We start from the raw sequence: 18,227 nt of genomic DNA, 5'->3' as shown, positions 1-18,227 counted from the left end.
GGGGGTACCACGGGAGATCACTGGCGAGCAGACAGAATGTGAATATGACCACACAAGGGAGCGTGTGTGCGAGGCGGGGCAGATGGGGGGGTGGTTGCCTGGCTGGCGGGCAAAGATGTAAATTAGAGCGGGCGAGCACAGCCACCGACCAAGACGCGCCAGCCCCCTGCCGGTGAAGGCCCCCCCCCCCCCCCCGCTCCGCCCAACATCGAGACAAAAAATGAGCGGGGACACAGCGGACCAGAGGGCCGGAAACTGGCTGAGATTGTTATGATGAGGGCGGGGAATCACCTGATGGACAACGTGACGCGCTTGTGCGCCAACGTGATACACTGGTTGTATATTTATTCATCTCCGTCGGCAGTTCGGGCCGGGCGAGATACGACACGGGGTTGGGGGCTGGCTCGGGGGATTTTTTTCGCTCGCTTTTTCCGGTTGCCCTGCCCTGTTCGGCCCCCCTCCCTCGCAGGCGAGGGTGGGGGATCCGGAGCAGCGGCACGGGAAAAGCGAACACGGCGGGGGAGCTTTCTTCTAGTGCTTGCTGATGTCAAAGAAGCAGCTACCCAGGACAAGGACAAGAGCAACGCGAACGGGCTGGAGGCGGTCAAGAGCGGCACCATCAACGGGGGGGGCGGGGCCGCGGCGGGCCCCATGCGGCGCGCCGGCCGCCGGGCCGGTCGGCGGCTGCCGGGCCATGAACTGCACGATGGTGGCCAGCTGGTCGAGCTGGGCAAGCATCTTGCTGGCCAGCTCGTGGGCCACAAGATCCGGGGAATCTGGCCAGAAAGGGGGCGAGGAAAGGGCACAGGGGCCACCAGTGACAACATGGTGTGAGCAACTGTGCGCCCGGAGAATGGCCAACCGCCACACCGGACAGGAGGGGACCGGGGGGGGGGGGGGGGGGGGGGGGGAGGGGGGCAAGGCAGGAGGCGTGGGCAACGATGGTGGGCGCACCGCGGATCAACGGCAAGGCTGTCTCAAAGACCAGCGGCCAGATGTGCGTCGAGGGGGAGAAGACCGACAACTCGGCCGGACGCATGAAGATGCTACGCAGGGTGTGCACTGCCCCCGGGAGATCGCCCTGCTCGAAGCGCTGGCGGAGGTGGCAGAAGTGCACGAAGAGCTGCAGATCAGGCAAGACCGGCCCCGAGCGGAGAGCCTGGCTTTGCAGGACAATCTCAATCTGCTCGGCGAACCCCTGCAGCAGGGCAAGGGTCTCTGCACGGGCCGAAAAAGGAAGGAACGAGGAGAGCCGGAGCCGGGGAGAAGGGTCAACACCGGAGACAAGGGACGAGGCGCGCAAGGGGGGCAAGAAAAAAAAAAGCAACCGCCTTCCAAAAGGCATCGGAGAGCCGAAGCAACCGGCGGGCCGGGCGCACGCACCTGGGGATGGAGTGCCGACGAGGCGCTGGCACAGCCAGGAGAGAACCCGGCGCGACCCCTCGACCGGGTCGCTGGTCAGCAAGTAATAGTGCAGGGCCTTGACCGGGGCCCCGGTGGACAGGGCTCGCCGAGCCAGGACCGAGTACACGTCCGACACGCAGTCCGTCAGCTGCAGCATCTCGCACACGTCGACCACGCGGGCAACCTGCTCATCGGTGCCCAGCGGCAGGCGCAAGATGAGCGCCTCCAACATGGCGGCCCCGGGCGGCCCGCACGAGGACAAGTAGTCCACGCCCAGGCGCCAAAGGTTGTGCTGCTCCATGAGCGCCGTGCCGTATGGGGCCAGGAAATGCAGGCGAATATCGGCGCTTGACGGCCCGGCTGGCACATCGTTGGCCCTGGGACGATTGGGGCCCAGAACGAGGGTTAGATCCAAACCGAGCTGTGATGTCTGTGTGTGTGTGTGTGTGTGTGTGTGTGTGTGTGTGTGTGTGTGCCGGCCGGTGGGGTGGACGCAGCGGAACGCACTGGACGAGGAGCTCGCTTTCCAGGGAGCCGGAATGGAAGAGCAAGTCCGTCAGGTGGGCCGAAAGCCAGGGATCAAGCTCGGAGCAGAAGCGGAGAGCCTACCCCAGGCGAGACAGAGGCCAGGCGGGGGGCGGGGGGCAGGGGAGGGGGGGGGAGAGAGAACAGTGAAGTGGGAGAGGCGTGAGTGGAGAAAGCGTCGAAGGAGGAAGATACGGCAGAGGGACACACGCACCGAGGTCAGGTGCATGCGAAGGAGGCTGATCTCAATCTGGTCGGCCAGGGGAAGCCCGCCAGTGGAGAGCTGGAGGGCAGTGAAAAGATGCCTGCCAGAAAAGCAAAACCGCGAAGGGGGCGCAACAGGGCGAAGGGGGAACCAGAGCGGAAGGTGTGAGTCGGCATGGCGCGCAGGGAGTGATGAGTGGTGTACACACGGTACGCACCCGACCTCGATGTGATTGGACAGGCTAAGCTCCGGTGTGTAGCACAGGGTGCTGGTCAGGAGATCGAACCAGCGGGCCCCGGTCAGCCGGAAGATGACGTGCGCATCGCCCTGCATCATACGCAGGACCGGGCCGAGGTCCGGGTCGGCCAAAATCGGCTGGCTGGTGCACTTTTGCAGGGTGCCAAGCCATTGATTGTAGGCGCGCGAGCGCAGATGCGCGATCGGGCCATTCCCGGCGCCGGGCTCCGGCATCGGGCAGGCGAGAAGCAGCTGAATTGCCAGGCGAGGGGTTAGACAAGGAAAGGAAGGGGAGAGGGTCGCGAAGGGGGTTCCGGGAGGGCCAGGCAACGGGCGTCCTCTCAGCATGATCGTACAGTGCGGAAGGCATGCGCGCCCGGGGAGTTGACGTGGGAGAGGACCTGCGCGGCGAAGTGAATCTGTCCGCGGCAGATGAGGCTGGTCCCCGGTTATGGGAGGGGGAGGGGACGGGGCAGAAGAAAAAAGAGACAGAGAGAAAGAGCGCGCGTGCGCGAGAGCGAGAGATGAGTTTGGGGCCGGGCACCGGCAGCAGAGAGACGAGTGGAGAAAGACACACCTGAGGAAGAGGATGATGAGACTCTCCTGGGAAAGGGACTTCGGGGCCTGCAGGAAGCGGCGCTCCTCCGGGACTGGGTCCAGTCGCGTGTCAGTTGAGAAGAAGCGCGGGCGAAGGGGCTGCACGAGCAGCGGCACAGGCATTGGGAGTGAGGCCTCTTCGGGGGAGGAGGGGCGGCCACGCACGAGCCTTGGAAAAGCGCGACCAGTGCAGGATGATGTCGATCATGTCGGAGGAAGACGAGCCGATATACAGCAACTCGGCCAGCAGCCAGATGGAGTGGACATCACGCAGGTGGGCCACAGCCGTGCCGATCTCGGTGGCGCGCGGTCCGATGGTCATCCGGTCGGCCGGGCCCCCCCGGGACAGCTCCTCATCTAGGAGCCCCTGCAGGTGGACACACTGCTGCTCCAGCGATGCCCGATAGCTGGAGGACACCTGGAAAAGGATGCGCAGAGCCACATCCTGGGCCGGGCTACTCCAAGCAGCCGGGGAGGAGGAGAGTGGGGCGGCATCGGCAGCGGGGGCGAGGGGGACCAAAAGGGGTGTTAGATCAGCTCCAGTCGCCAGTGAAGCAGAGCTCACGATGAGGATGGGCGCAGGGGAGGAAACGAAGACAGCGTACATGTCCGCGGCCGGGCGCGAGCGGAAGATGTTCGTGAGGAGCTGGATGTTGGTGGCATCGGCGGCCGGGAGGGTCGGAGACGAGAGGGCTGACGAGGACGACGACGACAGGGCATCGACATTCGGCGAGCCAGGGGCCGTGTCCGGAGCCGAGGAGCAGCTGATCAGCTTGGCCGAGGTGGCCAGCGACCGGACGGCCAGGTCCGACAGGGTGGTCAGCATGGCCCCGGAATTGACGGCCTCCATGAGGCGCTGCAGCAGGGAGAACACCGTGTACGACTGGATGAGCAGCGGACGAAGGTCAGCTGCCAGGAAACCCGGCCGCGCGGCCATCAACTGAATCCCGGCCGCGGCGGTCGGCGAGAATGCCGGCTCCCGGGACATCGACCCGGCCTTTTGCGACACCTGGCTCAGGAGTGAGGCCGTGGCAGAAATGTGCCCGCCAGCGTTGGCGCCGCCATCGCTCGAGGCGAGGGCCTTCGCCTCGCCCGCGACAGACGGCCGCTCGGATCCGGTGAAAAGGGCAAAGCTGCGGTCACCACACCAGGCCAGGCCGAGCGCGGCACCAGCCGCACCGGCCGGCAGCTCCACGTCCACATTGGTGGCCGCTTTGACGGATAGGAGGGGGAAAGTAGGGGGGGAGGAGGGATGGCCACGATAGAGAGAGAGAGAGAGAGAGAGAGAGAGAGAAGGGTCAGGACTGTCAGAACGACACCACAGAGGGAGGAGGGGGTGGACAGAGGCAAAGGAGGCACCGCGCACCAGTGTGAGAGGAGTAAGACCGGAACATGGCATTGGGGAGAGGGTTGGCTGGGTACCCACCGGCAGGGGTGGAGTCCTCGGAGGCCGCGTCCCCGCCCCGCAGCAGGGCGGAGATGGCCCTGGTCGAGCGGGAGACGGTGCTGGAGGAGGTGGCGGACATCCTGGGGCGGGCCGGCGTCGCGTTCAGGGGGCGGAAGAGAGGAAGAGAGCAAAGACCAGGGAGAACCGAGAGGGCGACGAGGATACGGGGGCAAGTGGGGAGGGGGGGGGGAGAGAGAGAGAGAACAGGGAGGTGCTACTGGGAATCCGCCTTGCGAGCCAGGCCACTTGCCCCCGTGAAAAGGCTCAGCCTCATGTACGCCGGGACGCGCGCAGCCCACACCGCCTGCCGGCGCAAGTCTCTAGGACAGGGGCAGCGATGCGCGATCCATCGCTGTTTCCGTCCCCGGCCCCGCCGTTGCCCCCTGCCTCAGGGCGCGTGTGCGCACGAACACACGCCCAAGAAAACGCCGTCGCATGCGTCGGCACTTGGGTGAGTGTGTGCCCGCCGGAGAACATGTGCCAACGGGGGCGCATCAACGAAAGACCCCGGAGCAAAGGCCACACACGGCGAGGACCGGGGAGAGCAGTCTATTCAGGCAAGGAGCAGGCAGGGGGGTGGGGGAGAGGGGAGGTAGATGGCATTCCCTGCCTACAGGGAGGGGAGAGAGGAGGGAGAGGGACGCTTACGACGGTTGCCGCCGCCGCCGCCGCCGCCGCCGCCGCCGCCGCCGCCGCCGCGCGGACCCGGTCCATGGCGCTCGCCGGGGCCGCGGGGGTGAGCAGGGTGCGACTGACGGCGGCGGCGGTTCTGCCGGAAGAAGTCCTCAAGCCCGGCGAAGCGCTGGACATCCAGCGGGTCATACTCGGCCATGTCCGGGAAGGAAGCCGGATGCCGGCCGCGCGGCCAGAAGAAGGGACAGATCATGCTCGGGGGGTAGAGCGAGGGGGCATGGCGGAAGAGGGCGGGGTGCCAGGACACACGGCCGGAGGGGAAGCGCGGGAAGGGGGCCATGTCGGCGCCGGGGTTCGAGACCTGGGTGATCCCACCGGTGGCGGCATTCAAGGCCCCCAGGCACCAGGGCGCACAGACGGCAAAGAAGCCGGTTTGGTGCTCCAGCGGTCCGGCCGTCTCGCCGGCTCGACGGTGGTAGGTGATCGGCACGCCGGTCGCATCAGTGGCCAGCCCATGGTTGGCAGTGATGATGGCCGCCCCGGCGCAGGTGTCCCACAAGGACAAGCCCCCGGATGAGGGGTGGATGTATGCATCGGCCGTTTGCTCGAGGATGTTGATGAACTTGAAGCCGGCCCCCGGTACCCGGAGCAAGGACACGGACAAGTTCGACTGGTCGGGGGTGGTGGCCGTGGTCGGCGGGGGGGACATCAGCCGGCCCCCGGTGCCGTCGCCATTCAGCGGAACGGGCACCGAGCAAAGGAAGGACGCCAGGTTGAGGGTGGGTCCAATCCGGTCGGGATTGGCGGAGTTTGTCATGGCCAGGGCGATGGACGGGTCGCGGCTGCCGCCGCGGGAGCGATGCGAGTATGCCGGGGCCGGGCGCTGGCGCCGAGCAAAGCCGCCCCCAGCTGGCGGGACCCCGACGAGTCCGACATACGAACGCATGCTGATGTTGCATGGGAAAGGGGGGGGGGGGGGGAGAGAGGGGCGGGCGGCAGGGAGGGAGGGAGGGAGGGGAAAAAGACAGGGTCAACAAGGGGACGGTCGGAGGACGGCAGAAGGGCAGACCGGAAACCGGCCGAACGCACGGCCCGAAAGGCTGACACAGGATACCCAGCGTGGCATGACCATTGACCGAGGCGCCGACCATGACCGTGACCGCGTGAATTTCGCTCAGGTTGCGCGAGGCAAAGGTACTCGTGGCATCCAGCGGATCGATGAACACCAACTTTGGTTGAAAAGGACAGGAGGCGAGGGCGGGGGGGGGGGCACAACAGCGAGTGCGCCAACGGTCAGTGTACCGGACCGCCTGTGCGCCTGTGTGCATGTGTGCATGTGTGTGTGGGGGGGGGAGGGAAGGAGGCACACGCGCGTGGACGTACAATATCCCTGGCCGGGGCCGTGTGCCAGGGACCGAGGCGGGCCACCCGGTGGACAGTGCTCGCATCGCCGGGTGCCTCGTCCGAGGGCGCCTGGCGCCGGCCATACACCACGCGCCCCGGCCGGGCCGCCTTGTGGAAGGTACGGAAGGCATGGTCGGCCTCCAGGAATAGGTGATCCAGGTCCAGGCGCTCGGCGGCGGTGGCCCCGGCGAAAGGACTGTCGAAGGGCAGATCCAGGAAGGCATCGGCCGTCAGAGGGCGGAAGACCGGCGTGTAGGCGTCCATGTGCTGGATGTGCTCGGCCCCGCCGAGGCGCACTGCCCAGCGCACCAGGCGCCGGATTTGCCCGAGAAGTGGCGTGTCGGCCGTGCGCGGACCGCCCGGCATCTCCGGCTCCGCGTCCATGTCCGGGGAGGAGGAGGCACGCGGGGTGGCATCTCCGGGCGGAATGGCCGGGGCATAGTCCTCCGAATCGTCATCCGAGTCGGCGCCCAGCGAATAGCCGTCCTCCTCGCCGACGAGCTGCAGCTCGGGGAAGTTGCGCCGGAGGAGGCGCTCAATCACGGACTGCGAGGCGAGGTCGGCCAATGTTTGTGGCGTCTGGTCGGCCTTCAGCCGGCCATCGCAGGGGATATTCTGGGACAGGACCCGGATGACCGCGGCCGCGAGGGCGCCCGCCCGAAGCATGACGCTGGCCAGGGCCGGCAGGGCCACCATGTCGGAAGGCAGCGGCGGCAGCGGGCCACAGGTGGAAGCAGTGCTGTCGGTGTCCTGCGACGGTGCGCCGGCCTCCAGAGTCGGCGTCCGGCCGGACAGCTCCGGCGTGCAACTGGCCCGGTCGGCGGGAGCCGCCGCACGCTGGTGCATCGGCCGCGAGGACGACTTCCTTTTCGGGTGTGCGGCGAGCGACATCAAGGGAGAGCGAGCGGCGACCGTGGGGATCGCGGTGGCAGGACCGGCGCAGCGGAGGGTCGGAAGGGGGGAGGAGAGTCGCCTCGCCAGGTGGGCGAGCATCCGACGGCCGGGGCGGGGGGAAGGGAGGGGACGGGGGATGGGGGGAGCGTCTTGAAGAGAGGCAGGGAAGCGGAGGCAGCGGGCACAGGAAAGGAAGATGGATGAAACCGGCGTCGATGTCCTCTCCGGGCGAGAGGGGCCGCGCCTCCCGGCGCAATCCGGCCTCATAAAGCGGCGATCTTGGCCGGTCCCCCCCCCCCCCCCCGAGCCCGATGGTCAGACTATCGTGGAAGGGGGCACAGGAGCAGCGAAAGGAAGGCCCCGGCCCCCTTGCCGACCTTCGCCCATACAAATAGGTGGGGCACCAGGTCCAACTTCGCCGGCCTCCGGCGGCTGTGGTTCTTTCGGCTCAGGTTGGCCTGCCGGCCGGGGCGGAGATCGGGCGCTCCCCGGCTCGGGGAATGGAGGGCATCTGACCGCGGAGCAGGTGATATACATTGGTCACCGGGCTGTGCTGCGCTCCTGGGGCAGGGTTGGCGCCCCGCGCCGGCAGAGTCGCACCGCGCCAGGGCGCGCCACACGCGCATATACAAAGACACACGCACACGCGTGTGTGTGTGGTGCGCGTGCGTGCGTGGTCTGCCTGTGTAGGGGGCCCGGCGGTCGCCCCAGGCTCAGCAAATGTGTCCGTTGGCAGCGCCCCAACCCGGACTCATGGGCAGGCGCAGTCGGGGCCAGACGCGTGCGCGCGCGGGGCGGGGCGGGGGGGGGGGGGGGGAGCGGGGCCCCCAGAACAGGGCTGTTGTTTTTCCACGGGGTGCAAGAGGGCGCCCGACGAACCCACTCATGCGGCAACTCACCTGGGGCAGCCGCCCCGGGCGCTTGCCGGCGGCCAGGGGGCCGGGAAACAATAACACACGCCCCCCCCCGCCCCCCCGGCCTGGCCCTCGGGGAGTGCGTCTCCCCAAGGGCGCGAGGGGCGCGCATATACAAAGACACACGCACGGGGGTGTGTGCGTGGTGGGGGTGCCTGGTTGCCCGGAAGCCCACCCCCCGGGCCAACCAACTGAGACGGCCGCGGACAAAGAGGGCGAACATGAGTCGAAGGAAAGGCTGCATGGGTGGCGGGAGGGGACAGACCCCAGCGCGCGCGGGGGGGGGGGGGGGGGGGGGGGGACAGAGGCCCGGGGCGAGCCCTGGCGAATGAGGCGCGAGGGTTGGTCGAGGGGAGGGGGGGCGGCGATCTTGGCCACGCCGGCCGGGCAGGAGGGGAGGGATCTCATCAGTCCACGCATCAGCATATGGCCGTATTTTCAGAAGAAAAATCCCCGGGGGCCATTGTTATTGTTGGGGGGCCGACGAACACCGAGCGGGTGGTCGCCGGTGGGGGAGGGGCCGGTTGACTGGAACAAACGACGCAAGACCCGGGAAAAGCCCGGCACTTTTTAAAGGCCGCATTATCCGGGGATATGTCCGTCAAACACCGGTTCACCCACCCGCCCAAAAGGCCCTTGCGCCGATGTCGGGGCATCTGAACCGACCACGGGGCGGGATGGTGGGGAAGGCATCGGGAGGGGGGGGCGGGGGGTCCAGCCCAGGACGAAAGTTGTCTCTCGCCCCCCCCCCCTGTCCCCGCTCAGGTGTGGACTGGCCAGGGACCTGAAGGTAACTCGTCAGACGATGTTTTGGTGGGTCGTCTCCGCCTCCACCTGGAACATGTCTCGTTGAAGTGCCGGCTCCCCGGGGCGCTCTGGTGGGCGTCGGGCCCGGACACTGTTCCTCCTTGTCTTTCTCCATCTATCTACCCATCGCTCTCCCCTCCCCTGTCGCCCCACTTGTCCCTCCTTCTCGCTGTCTGATTTCCCCTTCTTTCCCCTCTTTGGTGGTCCTCGCGATACTCATTGTGCGTCGGTCTGCGTTGAGCCGCTCTCCTTTCCCCGCTCCCCCCGCGCCCCTCCTGGCGGCGACTGACCCGGCCTCGCCTCCGTCCATGGCCATGATTTCCCCGCCCCGGCTCATCTCCCCCCCCCCCGCCCGTCGAAGCCCCGTCCCCGGACCCCGTATCGGCGGACGGAGACTGCTAGACAGCTCGCAAAATCGCCCGCATCTTCCCGGACTCCGAAGACCCGCTGGCCCTCGCGGTGGCGTCCTCCCCCGAGTCACCAATGGCCGATGGCCCCCTCTCGACCGGGGGACTCCTGTCCCCGGCCTCCGGCGATGTGACCACCTCGCCGAGCAGCCAGCCATCTGATACTGGCGCCTCGCCGGATTTCGCCTCCAGCAGCATGCCCGATGGCCCGGAACTGCGCCGGCGCACCAACACCACCGGCCCCGGTGCCGCTGACTCGAGCCCGGCCATCGAGTCGGCCAAGGCCTCGGCCAGCCCGGATCCCCCGGCGGCCATTGTCCCCTCCGAGGAGGCGATGTCCCAAGCCCGGGCCGAGCTGCGTCGCCGGCGTCACCGCCAGCAAACTGCCCTCGAGTGGACTTGGCAGATTTCCATGTGTATTGGTGCGTCAACTGCCCCCGTCCGTGCCTCCCCCCCCCCTCCCTCCACATCCCGAGGGACCGGGCCACGCGTGCTTGCCCCGTCCCTGTTCCACCCCCGCTCCGCCCCCGCTCCGCCCCCGCTCCGCCCCCGCTCCGCCCCCGCTCCACCCCCGCTCCGCCCCCACTCCGCCCCCGCTCCGCCCTGCCCACATCCACCCATGCGGTTCTTTGACACCCGGTTCCCCACGTCCGGCAGCCGTCTTCCTCCGATACAGCATCATGTCACTCAGCTACCTGCTGATCCTCTTCGTCCATCTGTTTGCCCTGCCCCCACGGCGGCAGAAGGGTCTTGTCATCTTCACCATTGCTCTCAGCTCGGTCTTCGTCCTGCTGCACTTGATCTTCCAGCTGATCTACCTGCTGGCCCCGCTGACCCTCTGGCCGCCGGACTCGGCGGCCTATGAGTGGCTGGTGTTCTTCGGTCTGTCGCGCATCGGCTCCGCGTCGGATGCCGTGCGCCTGCTGCTGCCCGACCCGCTGGTTCTCATCATCAGCGGCTTCTGCTGGTATCGTCGGGTCTTCCGCCGGCGGACCCCCCCGCAGCGCATGTCGCGCTTCCAATTCCTCCTGCTGCCCGAGGACCAGGCCACCGAGCATGCCCTTCGTGCATCGCGCCGGATCGCCGAGCTGGCCATCGCCCAGCGCCTGGCCGCTCGCGACCCCTCCCTCCGGCCCCTGTCGCCGGCCAAGGCGGCCGACCTGCGCAAGCGCCAATTCCTTCGGGGCCTGTCATCGGCCTACCTGCTGGCCACCTTCTGCCTGCTGGGGACCCTGGCCATGGCTTTGCCCTCCATCGTGTCGCTGTTGTACTTTACCTGGGCCCTGGGGGCGGTGCTTTGCTGGACCCTGCTGGTGCCGGTGCGCTTCCGCCTGGCCAGCATGGTGAAGATGGTCCTGCTCTTGGTGCTCGGCTGTCATACCATCCTGTCCTACATCTACCAGTTGACCCCGGTCCATGAGAACTTCCCGACCCTGGTGGCGGATCTCTTTGGCCTGGTGCAGCTCTTCAACGGCGGGTCGACCCCCTGGACGGCGTACCTGGCCCAGGTGGTCCTGATCGTCTCGGTGCTGGCCATGCGCCGGCATCTGCGCATCAAGTCCCTGTTGTTCTCGCGCTATGGCATCCGCGAAAGCATCCCCTTCCGGCGCTTCGCCATGGCCAATGATTTTGGCTCTCCCAATGGCCGGGGGTCTGCCTCGGATTCCGGCCCACCCCCGGGCGAGCTTGCTGCCACTGCTGCTGGTGTTGCCTCGCCGCGCCCCCGGTCGCAGTCCTTCCACCAGTCGTCCGTCCGGCTGGCCCCCGCATCCGGTGATGCCGCCCCCGGGCCCTTCCTCCCCCGGGCGTCCATTAGCTCGCCCTCGGCCGCGTCGATTTACGACCCGCGTGTGTCGGGCCCCGGGGCCGGCGTCGGCGCTTCCGCCGGTGTCTCGGCCGCCACCAGTGCCCCGGATCTGGGCGCCACCTCCCTCGCCATCAGCCCCAGCGGGTCCCTGGCAGCGGCGGACATGCTCGGCTACAACCAGACCCAGTCCCTTGGGCAGATGGTCCTCCGGCATTTGGCCCTCCTGACGCCGCTGGTCCTGCTGGTGTGGGTGGTGTCCTTCCCGACATACATCAACTTGGGCTTCCTCCTGTGGGCTCTGGCGGCCATGCTTTGCCGCTCGGCCCCGAGTCAACTGCTCTTTGTGCTGCGGTCGCGCCGGCTCCTGCTCCTGGCGGAGGTGGCCCACCTGCTGACCATCTTCCTCTTCAACATCCGCGGCTTGCCCCTCCCCTCGCTGCCGGAATTCGGCCTGGACCTGTTTGATGTGCCGATCGCCGTGCTCGGCCCGCAGCTGCTCCTGCTGGCCCTTGCCTGTGTATTGCTGTTCCCCTGGCGCCGGTATGGCCTCCAGGCGCTGGTGCCGACCGGTGGGTCCACCTCGGCCAGCTGCCCCACCACCTCGGCGCACCTCTTGTCCCTGGACCATTCGCCCTGCCTGGCTGGGTATGACGGGCGCCTGGCCCTGATGGACATGCGCACGGAGCTGCTCCTTCAGCATGGCCTGCCGTCGGTTGTCTCCTCTTTGGCCACCGACCGGGACCCCTCGGCCGGGGCCGGCATTCCCGATGACCTGGCCGAGTACATCTCCCCGCCGGCCTCCCCGCCGCGCACTCGGAGCAACACCCTCGATGGCCCCTCGGCTCCGGATCAGCCGCTACTGGCCACCCTTTCCGACCCGTACATGGAGTTTGACTTCATGTCGGAGCTGTCCCTCACGACTCGGGCGTCAGGAGGCCCCTCTACCGCGCCTTCATTGGCCCTGCCCTCGGCCGTCGCCGTGGCCACCCCCTTCACCCCGCCGCCTCAGCGCACCTTCCCCCCGGAGAAGCTTGGCGGCATGCGCGGTGTCTTCCTCTTCATGGGCGTTTGCTTCCGGTATGTTCACACTGTTGCCCTCCCTCCTCTCTGTCCTCTCTCTCTCTCTCTCTCTCTCTCTCTCTCTCGAGATTGGCCGGCCTTCCTCGGTTGCTGTCCATGTGTCGCTGACATTTGTATCTCGCGATCGCGCGCTTCCCCCCCCTCCCCCCCCCCTCTCCAAGCCTCCTGCTGCGCATGTTCATCGAGAACCTGTACATTCCCACCCTCTTCGTCATTTACATGTGCAGTCTGATGAAGGTCAACGTCTTCAACTCCATCTTCCTGGTCTTCTTCCTGGCCTTCCTGTCGCGCAAGGACCTGGCCGTTCGGTACTGGACCCTGCTGGTGCTGTATACGGCCATCGTGTCGAGTGCCCAATATCTGTGGCAGTTCAGCTGGAAGGACGCGTTTGTCCCGCTGGACCCGGTCACCGGCCAGCCCCCGGCCTGGGTGATCATCCTCGGGTTTGAGGATTACCACGGAGATCTGTGGGTTGGGCTCGGCCTGCACATTGGCATTCAGGCCATTTGTTGGCTGCAGCAGACCACCTTCGGGTATGTGAGCAACTCCCCGCAGCCGGACTGGCGGGCGTTCTTCCCGGCGACGCTGCCGCCGGCGGCCGACAAGCCGGCCGACGCCCCGCGGAAGTCCTGCTGGCAGTATGCCTTCCTGGCCGAGGTGAACCTCCTGTGGCGCATGGCCCAGTCGGTCACCCGTCGCCGCATGCGCCTCGTGTGCTATGTCCTCTTCCTGGTGAGCTCCCTCAGCTCGCGGCCCTCGGCCAGCCTGATGGATCTCGGCTACCTGATTGTCTTCTACCTGTGCACCTCGTTGGCCTTCTTCGGGCTCAGCCGGCGCCCGGTGTTCAAGGTCCTCTGGCTGCTGCCCGTGGTGTTGGCCATGTTCAATCTCTTCCTTTGCTACCTGTACCAGTTCCCGATCGTGCAGGAGTGGGCCCAGGAGGTCTTCGCGCCGGAGCTCCTGCTGGACATCGGCCTGCATGCCAAGCTCTCGGCCGAGCTGTTCCTCTACCTGCTTCACCATCTGGCCATCCTGCTGTTGACCATGTCCCAGGTGGCCATGTATGTGTCCAGTGGCGGGCTCTTCCGCACGGGCGACCAGTCGACCGTCTTCAAGGAGGCCACGGCCGGCGCCGGGTCGGCCACGCCCGGATCTGCCGGCACCTCGCCCGGGCTCGGGCCGCTGCCGGATGTCGATGCCTCTCTCGCGCACGCGGTGGCGGCCGGCACGCCCGGGCAATTTGTCGGGTACGCCTCGGCCGGGCGGTATGGAGTGAGCTCCTCGCGCGCTCGTGCGGCCACCATTGCCACGAGCCTTGGCCAGGAGTCCGGCTCCGTGGGCGGCGGCGCCGGCGGCGCCGGCAGCCTGTCCCCTGGGGTGGAGTCTGCCCATGGGTCCGGCGGTCCGGCGGCCGACGCTTCTTCCACGTCGGACTCCGGCGCCGGGGCGTCAGCCGGCTTCGGCAAGCAGTCCTCCTCCGGGGGCTCCCATCGCTTCACGTACTACCTGCTGTCGTCGGTGCGCATTCTGCAGCGCATCTTCACGCAGGTGTCCCCGCGGTTGATTGCCCTGATGTTGTTCTTCTCCACCACGGCGCCCAACCTGTCGCAGCTGTCGGTGCTGGACTTCATCACCCTGGCCCTGGCGTTGGTGTTCGCCGTCAGCCGGCGCTGGCAGCGCTTCTTCCGCTTCCCGGCCTTCATCTACCTGTCGTTGTTGGTCCTGTCGCGCATGCTCTTCCAGCTGCGCTCGGTTCAGGGCGACCTGCCGGCCGACATGTCTCTCATCGAGTATGTGGGCTTCCGGACCCTGCCGCCTCCGGGGCAGGATGGTCCGCTGGCGGATGCGGCCCCGGCCCGGTTCATGATTTGCGAGATCCTCGGCATGCTGCTGATTGTCTTTGCCCCGGTGGCCGACAAGTGGCGCAAGCGCTTCGCCTATGCCGACTGGAAGGATCGCCGCGCGGCCCGGGCCCTCTTTGTCTACACGCGCATTCTGCACATGCCCGGCATGACCGGGCCCCGGGCGCGGCAGGTGTTCGCCTCCCTGCATGCCACCCTCAACCGGTCGCGCTTCAAGTACAACCCCGACATGGAGATTGCCCTGCTGCCGGTTCCCCGGGCCGGGCTCTACTTCCCGGACTTCCGCGAACTGGCCGATTTGGTGGACAGCGCGGTGACCGCCGACTCGGGGTCCAAGTCCGCCGGCAAGTCTGGCATGAGCCTCGACTCTCCATCGGCCGATGCGACCGCCTCGGTGGCGATGGCAGCGATGACCGCCCTCCCGGCGGACCTGCTGCCGGCCCTGCACGAGGCGGAGCATGACCCGGACTTGCTGGCCGACGAGTTGGACCAATCTCTGTCAACCATCGGCGCGGGATCCCCCAATGTCCCGGGGCTGGATGTGGGCATGGCCCCGAGCAGCATGGCCACCGGCAAGCCGGCCCCCCGGGCCAGCCCCGATGCCGAGGATGCCCTTCCCTCGCGCACCTGGCCGCTGGTGGCCTCGCGGCTGTTGAGCTTCCTGGCCTGGCCCTTCGCGCACTTTGGCTTTGAGCTGACCCTGATCCTGCATCTGGTGGCGGCCCTCGTGCACCTGAACCTCATCGGGCTCATCTACCTGACCATCCTCGGTGTGCATCTGATTGTGGGCAGCGGGTCGCTGCGACGCGGTGGCCGGGCCCGGCGCTGGGCCTGGACCCTGCTGCGCCTGGTGACCGTGATCCTGATCGCCTGGCAGTACTTTGTGGCCCTCGGCCCGGCGCCTGACTGGCCTGCCTTCCCGTGGGAGTCCCTGGATGAGGGGCTGCGCTTTGCCCTGGGCCTGGCCCCGGAGAAGGTGGGCGTGCGGCTTCTGTCGGCGGACTTCCTCCTCCTCCTGTGCGCGGGGATTGTGTCCGGCGTGTTGCGCCGGTATGCCGAGCAGGACCGCTTCGAGCAGGACATCCAGGAAGCCGCGGCCCGGGTGAGTACCTCGCCGCGTGTTGGGCCGCTGGATGGCAAGATGGCCGCCTCGGAGGACACCGCCCCGGTGTCGGTCAACTCGCCGTACACCGATGCCGGGGACATGTCCCCGGAGATGGCTGTCGACCTGGCCGGGGAGGGTGACCCCTCGCAGCCGCTTCTGCTGACGGCCGACCAGGCGGCCGCCTTGGCGACCGCGGCTCGGGAGCACCATGTCCCGGGCCCGGCACAGCCAACCGGCTGGATTGGTCAGTCGCTGGCGGCTGTGGGCATGCCGGAGTCCTGGCTGCGTGGTGCCGGGCTTGTGGCCCCGGCCGGGGCCAGCACCGACCCGGCCAACATGGTCTACCTGGAGGACTTCTACGACTACGATGACTATCACGACTCGTCGGACCAGAATATGCTGCTCCTGTCGCTGGATTTGCCCCTGGGTGCGGACATGTCGCACCCGTGCTCGGTGGAGGACGACTTCACCGTCACCCCGCGGACCATCTTCAATGAGATGCGCCTGCTGGCGTACCGGTACTTCTACCGGCTGGTCATCATCTTGACCTTCACGTGTGGCACGTCCGTGGTCAGCCTGCTGTCCTTCATCTATCTGGTTTTCTCCCTGTACTTCCTGTCCATCGGGGAGAATGTCATCAAGAATGAGGCCCTCCGGCGCCGGGCGTGGCGCTATTACCGGCTGTATAATTACTTCTGGTTCTTCGTGCTGATCGCCTGCCAGCTGCCGGCCTACATCGTGGAGCTGCCGGCCAACATCCAAAACATCATGTCCATCATCGGCTTCTCCAAGCTGACCCTCAACCCGATGGATGTGACCCCTCCCCCGGGGGAGGGCAGCCTGGCCGGGTTGCTGACCAGCACCCTGCTGGGTGGGCTGCTTCCGGCCAGCTCGGAGCAAGTGAGCCTGGCCTTCTCCAATGCGCGCATTCTCAACCTCTTTGTCTTCCTGGCCATGCTCATCCAGCAGATGATCTTCGATTCCACGCGCTTCGAATTCCTCCGCGCCTATCTGGTCAAGGAGGATCTGCAAGCCGTCGAGCAGCAGGTCCGGTACCAGGAGAAGCAGCGCGCCGACCGGGAGCGCCGGAACAAGGAGATCAACGACAACTTCGCGCGCTCCGAGAAGAAGTACCAGTCCATGTCGAAGAAGTTCTACGCTCGCTGGGCTGGTGTCACCTTCCGTGGCCGGCGTGACCTGCCGGAGCTGACCATCGAGCAGACGGCCGCCAGTGGCGATCCGTCGGTCTTCTTTGCCTCGGAGTCGCTTTTGGACTTGTCAGCCTCGACCACGAATACCGGCACCGGCACCGGCACCGCCGCCGCCACCCCGGGCGCCGGGACCTCCAGCAGCATGACCTTCCCCGGGTCCCCGGGGCTGGAGCATGTGTCGCAGTCGCACGCTCGACACATGGCCAGTGCGGCGTTGCTGGATGGGCCGCCCTCGCCGAGTGTCAGTGCCGTGGGGCTGGACGCCGGCACCGGGGGGGATCCCCTCCCCGCCGGGGCGGTTCAGGCCGATGTGTCGCTGATGTTCGAGTCGGAAACCGGTCGTGTGATCCATCCCCCCAGCAGCGAGGCCGGGGAGCCCGGCTCATCCGCCCTGCCGGCTGGGGGGGCTGCCTCCTCGGCGAATGACCTGTCCCAGGCCCTGGCCGAGGCTGGCCTGCCGCATCCGACCGCGCAGCAGCCCTGGTACAACCGGGCCATGGATGCCCTGATTTTCCTGCTGTATGCCGGTTGCGCGGATTACTGCGAGCTGGAGCAGCTGCCGACCGTGGCCAGCCTGCGGGTGGAGCTGCAGAAGACCCGATCGGTGGCCACCCGGGTGTGGCTCATCCTCCAGGGGGTGACCCTGTGCCTGGTGGCGCATGTGCATCTGCTGGTGTACTTCTTCATCTTCCTCAACCAGGTGCTCAATGCGTCCATCCTGTCCACCATCCCGGCGGTGGTGGTCCTGCTGTTTGGCGTCCATGTGCCAGCTCTGTCGCCCATTCGCCCGCAGCACATTTGGCGCTTCATCATCTACTACACGGAGGCGGTCATCCTGGCCAAGTACATCGCCCAATTCCCGATGGGCTGGGACATCAATGTTGTGGACTGCGAGGCTGCGGCCCTGCCGGATGACTTCCAGTACCCGTGGTTTGTTGTGCTGGGCCTGCAGAAGTACTGTTCGTCGCTCTTCTCGCCGCACATCATCAGCGAGCTGGCCATCCTGGTGTTTTCCTTCTCCCAGCGCAGCGTCATGCAGCGCGTCGGCCTGTGGGACACGCACACGGCCGCCTCGGCCAGCAGCCATGATGCCATGGCCATGGAGTTGCGCGCCGCGCGCGCCCTGGCCAAGGCCGACCCCGGCACCTTCGACGATTCGGAGGGCGAAGATTCGGATGACGAGCATGGCCCCGATCGGCAGCATGGGCATCACTACCACCATGGCGCGGGCATGGGCTCCCCGGACCTGGAGAGCTCCTTCGGCCTGTATCATCCTCCGGTTCACGCCCCGGGCTCCGGTCCGGTGACTGGCGTGCTGCTGCCGGAGCTCCTGGCAGCTGATGGTGCTGGTATGTCGCTTTCGCGGGCGGTGCCGCCAGCCCCGGCGTCCGACGCGACCGGCCTCTCGGTTTCGCTGAACTCCCTGTCCACCGACTATCAGGAGGTGGATGTGGATTTCAGCCCGGGCATTGCCGGTGCGTCGCTTTGTGTGGCGCCCTTCCATGTGGAAGGGGCCGAGGGCTGGGCCTTAGAGCCTCTGCTCTCGCTCCTCTTTCTCTCTCTGTTTCTCTTCTTCTTCCTTTCTGTGTCTCTCCTTGCCCCGGCTGCCTCCTCCCTTCTTCCTCTGTCTTCTCCTTTCCCATTCTTACCATCGTCCTTTGTCTTCCCCCCCCCCCCCCCCCCCCCCC

General features: G+C 67.2%; 3 protein-coding genes across 4 annotated transcripts in view; 1 reads left to right on the top strand and 2 right to left on the bottom strand.

Moving 5' to 3' along the window:
- Positions 1–279: 279 nt before the first annotated feature.
- On the bottom strand, positions 280–4,613 carry H696_01649 (hypothetical protein). The gene is made up of 11 exons (XM_009495553.1): positions 4,335–4,613; positions 3,574–4,180; positions 3,134–3,423; positions 2,949–3,021; positions 2,728–2,809; positions 2,352–2,623; positions 2,144–2,234; positions 1,912–2,009; positions 1,384–1,781; positions 955–1,218; positions 280–776 (listed from the first exon to the last, which is right to left on the bottom strand). Exons 1-11 carry the CDS (start codon positions 4,492–4,494, stop codon positions 532–534), a joined length of 2,580 nt encoding a protein of 859 aa, XP_009493828.1. The 5' UTR covers positions 4,495–4,613; the 3' UTR covers positions 280–531.
- Positions 4,614–5,025: 412 nt separating this feature from the next.
- Positions 5,026–7,561, bottom strand: H696_01648 (hypothetical protein; the record flags this gene model as incomplete). The annotated part of the gene is made up of 3 exons (XM_009495552.1): positions 6,432–7,561; positions 6,138–6,277; positions 5,026–5,995 (listed from the first exon to the last, which is right to left on the bottom strand). Exons 1-3 carry the CDS (start codon positions 7,443–7,445, stop codon positions 5,026–5,028), a joined length of 2,124 nt encoding a protein of 707 aa, XP_009493827.1. The 5' UTR covers positions 7,446–7,561.
- A 1,600-nt stretch (positions 7,562–9,161) lies between these two features.
- Positions 9,162–18,227, top strand: part of H696_01647 — a gene marked incomplete at its 3' end in the record, with an annotated part of 25,012 nt that continues 15,946 nt past the window's right edge. The window contains exons 1-4 of one of the 2 annotated variants that reach the window (XM_009495550.1): positions 9,162–9,288; positions 9,429–9,896; positions 10,132–12,358; positions 12,523–17,888. In XM_009495550.1, coding sequence (XP_009493825.1) covers positions 9,551–9,896; positions 10,132–12,358; positions 12,523–17,888 — 7,939 coding nt within the window. In that variant the 5' untranslated portion in view covers positions 9,162–9,288; positions 9,429–9,550. Of the gene's footprint in view, positions 9,289–9,428; positions 9,897–10,131; positions 12,359–12,522; positions 18,015–18,227 lie in introns of both variants that reach the window. The other variant, XM_009495551.1, reaches the window with a different exon arrangement.

This window comes from Fonticula alba (genome assembly GCF_000388065.1).
Source record: "Fonticula alba strain ATCC 38817 unplaced genomic scaffold supercont2.2, whole genome shotgun sequence".
NCBI classification, from domain to species: domain Eukaryota; order Rotosphaerida; family Fonticulaceae; genus Fonticula; species Fonticula alba.
Note: the sequence above shows the minus strand (reverse complement) of the source record. Positions and strands in the feature narration are given on the sequence as shown.